We start from the raw sequence: 6415 nt of genomic DNA, 5'->3' as shown, positions 1-6415 counted from the left end.
TAGTTGGTCGCGGTACTTGACGGCCTTGTTGTGGCGGGCCATCTTGTGAATTTGGACCGGCTTCAGTCCATTAGCCACCAAAAGGACGCCTGTTTCCATGTCGTATAGTCCTCACAGGACCACCTTGAACGGCTTAACAGCCTCGATGTCGTGGGAGAAGTACTCCACCTGTGCTTGGTCCAGCATGGCCTGAACCGCGTTTTAATGGTTCAACGTAGGAACCATCAATTTGTATCCTTCCGTGCACAGCTAGCGTCAGTCAGTAAGGAGTTCTACGAGTTATGGGAACGAATTGAGCTGTTGATGGACGATGTTGATGATGCTGATGCTGACAAGGAAACGCAGGAGAAGGGAAATCTGCTAGCTTTGAGTAGTTTCGAGGAGCGATATTACTTCGTGAAGGGCAGTTTGTTGTCGAAGCAGACCCCACTATCATCTACATTGATGTCAGTCGGAAATGGTCACCTTGGTGACCGATCCGAAGCATCATTCTCGAAGGTGAAACTTCCAGAAATTCGCCTTCCGTCGTTTGGTGGGAGGATTAAGGAGTGGGTTACGTTCCGGGATAGTTCCCGCAGCCTGATCCACGAAAACAAGCAGCTAACCGATATGGACAGGTTCAGCTATCTGTCGGTGAATTACAGCGTAGCGTGGAAGGCGCTTGAGTCCCGCTACGAGAACAAGAAGCTGATTGTGAAGGCACATCTGGACTCCCTTTTTGTCGTGGAAGGCTTCAAGCGAGAAAGCTACGACGGACTGAGCAATCTCATCAGCGTTTTCGAGAAGAACCTGCAAATGCTAAAGAAGTTCGGCGAAGAAACTGCTGCATGGAGTACGATTCTCGCATACATGGTGTATTCCCGACTGGATCCTGCCACTCTACGGCAGTGGGAAGCACACCACAACGCAAAGGGTGTACCGACGTATGAAAACCTAATCGGTTTCCTTCTAAATCATTGTGCAGTGCTGGAATCCGTCGCCCCGACGAACTCCATCGAGAAGCCGTTCCATTCTGATCAACGGTCGTCGAAGTCATCCGTGTGTCACAGTACCGTGAGATCTTCAAGCTAGTGCCCATTTTGCAGTGGATCGTGGCATTCTGCATTCGTCTGCGGCAAATTCCAACGTTCTTCAAGTTCCCGAGCGCAGCGAAGTTGTGTTCAAAGCAAGGTTGTGCCTGAATTGTTTGAGTCCTGGCCACATCGCACGTCTGTCGTCACTGCCAACAGAAGCACCTAAACACATGCCGAAACCTTAGTACGCATTCTTTGGAGGAGTAGCGTGTGAAGAACATCCGGCCAGAATAGGCAATTCACCTCATGTTGCTCCAGAAAAGACAGTAGCCTCTTCCGTAGGCATCCCTCCTGGTAAATTTACTGGTTGATGGTCCCAGAAGTAACGAAAGTTTCGCTTTTCACCTCACAACTGCAGATTACTTGTAAGACAAGTATGTAGCTTTTAGAGGAATTCCGACTTCCTTTTGATTTTACATTCTTCCGGAGCACTCTTCCGGTCACCGGAAGTGTAAAATTCCTGCCCAGGAATTGTAACGAATACTGACAGCAGCGGATAGACCGGGATTTTCGTTTCGAACGTGCAGGATCCATTCGCGACGTGCTTGCTCCGGTGAAGGTTTGATGTAAACAAATAAAGTTATCCTGACAACCAATGCTGTGATTCTACACACTCCAACCGCTGCAATCCTCAATTGCAACCAGTGATGGAAAAGTTCGCAAAAAATCACTATGACTCACGATTTTTTTCCCTTGGTGAACTTCGTGAAATATCGCGAACTTTTCCAATACTGATTGCAACCATTTATTCCCTTTATAATTAGATAATATTTAGTTTTAGTTTTTAGTTTTAAGATTTCAAATGTTGTACCGAGGGGGACGACTCTATCTATGATGCAAAAAAGATTGTGTTTTGCTGTGGCAAGCTGCGCGCACGCTGAGTAGATAGAAAGAAGATTGATGACGATTCTGAAGATTTCCTGCAAAAAGATGATGAGCGATGCAAGTAGATGCGACAAATGAAAGAAGATTTTTCGAAGATTGATTCGCTAGTGTGAGATTTGTTGAGCATCTAAACTTGAGATTTAGATGTGTCGCCCCCCTCGTGTTGTACTGACATGCAGGTTTAGAAAACCTGTTTAAAATACTGAATTGTCAAGGCAAGCACAATGTAAAAACACTTAGATATATATCTTGAAAATGAAGGCTGGTAAGTTACTGTAGTAACTTGAGCAACTAATTTATAATGAAATGTAATTTAATATGAATTGGGTACAAATAAAGAAACAAAACTTAGATTCAGCATTTGGCAGGTTACCACATGTGCAAGGTCGCTGGTCTCATACACGTCAGGTAGGAATAGGACGAGCATTAGGTCAAAATCAAATGGATAATCAATTCATGTTCTAATCTATGTACTAAGCTGTTTGTGAATGAATATTGCAGCATTGCACTTTTAAACCACTGTGCATCGATAATAAATTCTCGATATTATAATGTTTTACATAAGACGGCTATTTTGCAAGATTCCTATAGAATATTGGCTCCATTTATATCACTGTTGTTGCTGGAAATCAGCTTAATGTATGGAATTAATTTACCAGGGGGTTAACGATATTATGCGTCTACTTTCAGTCGTTTCGATGGTTTATTCCATCTTCTGGGACGTACCTACTTAACTGACCATACCATCAACTGGCTGTCGGCAAGGTAAGTGAACAGATGAAAAGAATGGCAGCCTTTTTTTTTTGCGTGCGATAAACCCTTTTTTATAAATCGATCTCCTGACGGGTGAGATATTCAATGGAATGGAAGAAAGCAACGCATAAAGAACTGGGTTATGGAAACTTGTACCAGCCGCTTCCACCTGTAGCGCATAAATACCAGAGACCGTCGTACATTGTTCGCGGAAGGTCAAGGCTGGCTCGCGGTTGAGGAGATTTATGAGCTTCGAGTCGGGAAAACGAGTTTTTGAAAATCCATCTGAACTAATAAACTCATATCTGCGAGTGATCAGACCTCCTTTGGGGGTCGACTGTAGGACAAATTGTTTTCCAATTCCAGTCGCAAATTCAATTAGCCTTTCTGGGTGCGAAATTGAGACACGAAGCATGTCAATAAAATTCCAATCTGATGATGAAGTGACGTTTTGGCCTTTTCTCCTTCGATTATTCTGCCAAGAAGGGGAAATGTATGTAGCTCAGGGTGTTTGTCGGTGTGCTTCTCGGCGGCAGTACACCGCCAAATATGGTCCCGTTGCAGTGCTCGGTTGCTGCTTGTGACAGATTACGCCAATTTCGCAACCCACATGTAGAGTAGCAAGTCGATCCGAGCCGAGTATTGTCAATCGCACTCATGTTCTCTCCAGCAGCGTGTTTTGCGATAACTGCCTCAGTCTCTAGAACCAGTTCCACCCCTTCAGGTACAACTCACCGTTTAGTCGTCAGGTGTCTTTACGCAGCGTACCGTTACACGTGACTCGTGTAGATACAAGCATAAATAGACGCGGCGGCAGGCAGGGCAACAGGCTAGACAGCCCGACAGACACAAACAGAGCGTTGATTTTCAATTGAACCTGAATTGCGAGTGAAGCAGACGACGACGGTTCATTGATCAGCATCCGTCGCAAAGGGTCTAACCCTTATTGATTGGCGAGCAAAATTGGAGTGTCACTTGCGGCCGCTGGCGACAGGTGTGTCGGAAAACCGCTGATTTACCCTACCGCGGTCGGTCGGTCGGTCGACAGCTTCTGCAAACATAGATCATGAAAAATGCGTGGTCGGAGATTGATAAAAACGCCTGGCGAACGCGCCAAAAGGCAAGTTGATTTAATTCATCAATCTTGCCGCCTTGATCTGTGGCGGCTGCAGCTGCTGTCGGCTGTTTATGAATTAAAAACCGAAGTTGCTTAAACTGTGAACTGGATTTCGTTGCGTGCGAGTGAGACTGGTTGCGTGTGGGGAGCGTGTAAACAAATAAGTCATTAGAATGGAAATTAATCAAGCACAGCTGGTGGGACTGGTGAAGGGTTGTGATAGAATGAGGACGCTCTTATCATGTCATATATTGATGTTTATAGCATTTCAAATTAACATGAAGCTATTTAAGATCCTAAGTTTAAACAAAATTAAACTAGTCTTGCTTGAGATCTAAAAATGCAGGACGAAGACGCTAGAAAGTCAAAACATTCGAACTTGTCAGTAATTAACAGTAGAATAAATGTTATAAAGCAAGTGACCTGCTTGCAGACGTATGATAGTGACATCACAAAGGTATTCAATGTTATTGTTTCAACAATAGAATATACTTTTGCCAAAAATCGGAATTTTTCATCGGTCTTAGATTTCCACAATTCATCCAGGTAGTTCATGCATGTGGTCCTTTAAGTCTAAGGTAAAATAAGCATACCCATCTTGCAAGGATTTAATTTAAGAAATGGTATAGTTTCAAAAAATACCACGATCAATAAATTAAATTTCTCATATACCTGTCTATGAAAATGCTAAAAAAAAAATCTATAAATCATTCAAAAGTTGAAATCTGAACATTCGTCGCATTTAATAGTTGTTCCATTAAATTTCAGGCATCTTGTAGCACCTTGAACTTCAGTTCATCTGAATTTTGAGATTATAAGCCAATGTCCGCCAATATTTTTTTGTTCACGTCAAGATCGCATTTCGCTGGAGTTCAACCTGTTTACAATTAGCAATTTAACAACCAAATATTGCCATATATAATCATAGCTTCATGTATACTAAAACCCACCTCAGCTTTCAGGATACTAACAGATATAAATGATCTCCACAAAAAATAAAGTTCGTTTTTCATGCTTTAAAATGAAACTTGTTGCAAGTGCAGCCACTTGCAGCTAGCTTAGTCATAAAGTTTTGAAAATGAGCTACTTTTTGCTTAAAAATCAAAATATCTCTCAAAAATAAAGATTTAGAAGCTTGGTGTCTTGGACAATATTTGTATATTTTACTATTTTCTAAAACTTTGGAGAACATGCTGAAGAGATATAACGAAATCAAAATGTAGAAAAGATCAAAAAACTGTTTTTAAGGTGCTAACTTCATTATATTGATAAACGAATGTCATGCCAACTTGACGTCTTGAGCAAAGTTGCTTGAAATTACATTTTCTACAACTTTGCCTGGAGAACCTACTTTCTATCTGTAGAAATAAAAAAAAAATAGTTCACTGAAGTACAGTTGAACCTTAAGAAAATCTGACGAAAGATTTACGTTTTCGGCCACACGTGAAAATTGCTTGCCATAAAAGGTATTATTCTGGGAAATTTCGATGCCTTCTTCGGCCTGATATACTCAGCTGTAGCATTTTTGGCCATAACAGAATAGAAGACCAGCCCTGGAAGCTGCTTGAAATCCTCCAGGATATAAGTTTCATCGTCCATAACAACGCATTAAATCTTCGTCAAATATTCGCAGTACAAACATTGAGCTCGTGATTTTGATTTGTCAAAATTTGTTTGTCGTTGCGATTTGAAACTGTTTTTATTTTATACGATTTCAGCTCCAAACGCTGTTTTTATTTTTGGACAAAATCAGCTGACATTCCTATTTACGAGCACTGTTCGGGTTTTCCTTCAATATCCTTTTCACCTTTCGGTCCATGACAGGATCATTCCCAACATTCAAAATTTCCAGTGACCATAGGTTTCAACTTACCGAACCGTGCCATTTTCGTGGCCTGACCGTCCTGACATGACCATTTTTCGGATTTTGCTTTATATGTAAATTATGTTGCCGTGTTTCGTCTTCAAAGCTATTCATACGACTGATGCGTCTTTTCAACTTTAGTACATTTGAAATTTTAATTGTTATTTACAGTTCCTAGTCCTATCAGGCCTGTTATTAGAGTATGACCACCTTTATTTTCAGCCCCTACTTAGTACCTTTTTTTTTGAGGCCCAAGGAAGACAACCCTATATTCCTATCAGAGACGTGTTGGGTACCCGCGATCTCTGCTATATGCAGTCGATTTATGTGTTTCTGCAAATGTCTAGTATAAGAATTTAATTCGTTTGTCTTTTGTATCTCTTTATTAGTTTTTGTTTGTCTTGTCCCCCGTCTCGATGAGTCTCATCGTCGCCCACTGGTCACCATAGCCGGTCGAACTCCAGACGAATCTAGAACCACACTACCGTTCATACTGGCGACATCACTCTGATGAGACAACGAAACCCTACCCCAAGCTCCTCCCCTTTTCCTATCCTTCGACAATGTACCCCTCTAACCTCGAGTAAGCCACGAGTAAGCCACGAGTATGCCCCGTAACGTGGGTAGATCACCTTTTCGTGGTACGTTACGGGATGTAAGATCTACCACCGATTCCTAGTCTTGACTACTTCAAACTAGGGGAACAGGATTTTACAGTAATCA

At 42.0% G+C, this 6415-nt stretch overlaps 1 protein-coding gene across 1 annotated transcript; it reads left to right on the top strand.

Annotated features, from left to right (window-relative positions):
* Positions 1–204: 204 nt before the first annotated feature.
* LOC135710043 (uncharacterized) lies at positions 205–1071 on the top strand. The gene has a single exon (XM_065232494.1). The coding sequence runs from the start codon at positions 205–207 to the stop codon at positions 1069–1071; it is 867 nt and encodes a 288-aa protein (XP_065088566.1).
* The last annotated feature ends 5344 nt before the right edge of the window (positions 1072–6415 follow it).

Source organism: Ochlerotatus camptorhynchus, unplaced genomic scaffold, assembly GCF_037179485.1.
Source record: "Ochlerotatus camptorhynchus isolate MF236.1 unplaced genomic scaffold, CSIRO-AGI_Acam_v1.1 ptg000370l, whole genome shotgun sequence".
Lineage (NCBI taxonomy): Eukaryota > Metazoa > Arthropoda > Insecta > Diptera > Culicidae > Ochlerotatus > Ochlerotatus camptorhynchus.
This window is presented reverse-complemented; position numbering and strand designations above follow the sequence as displayed.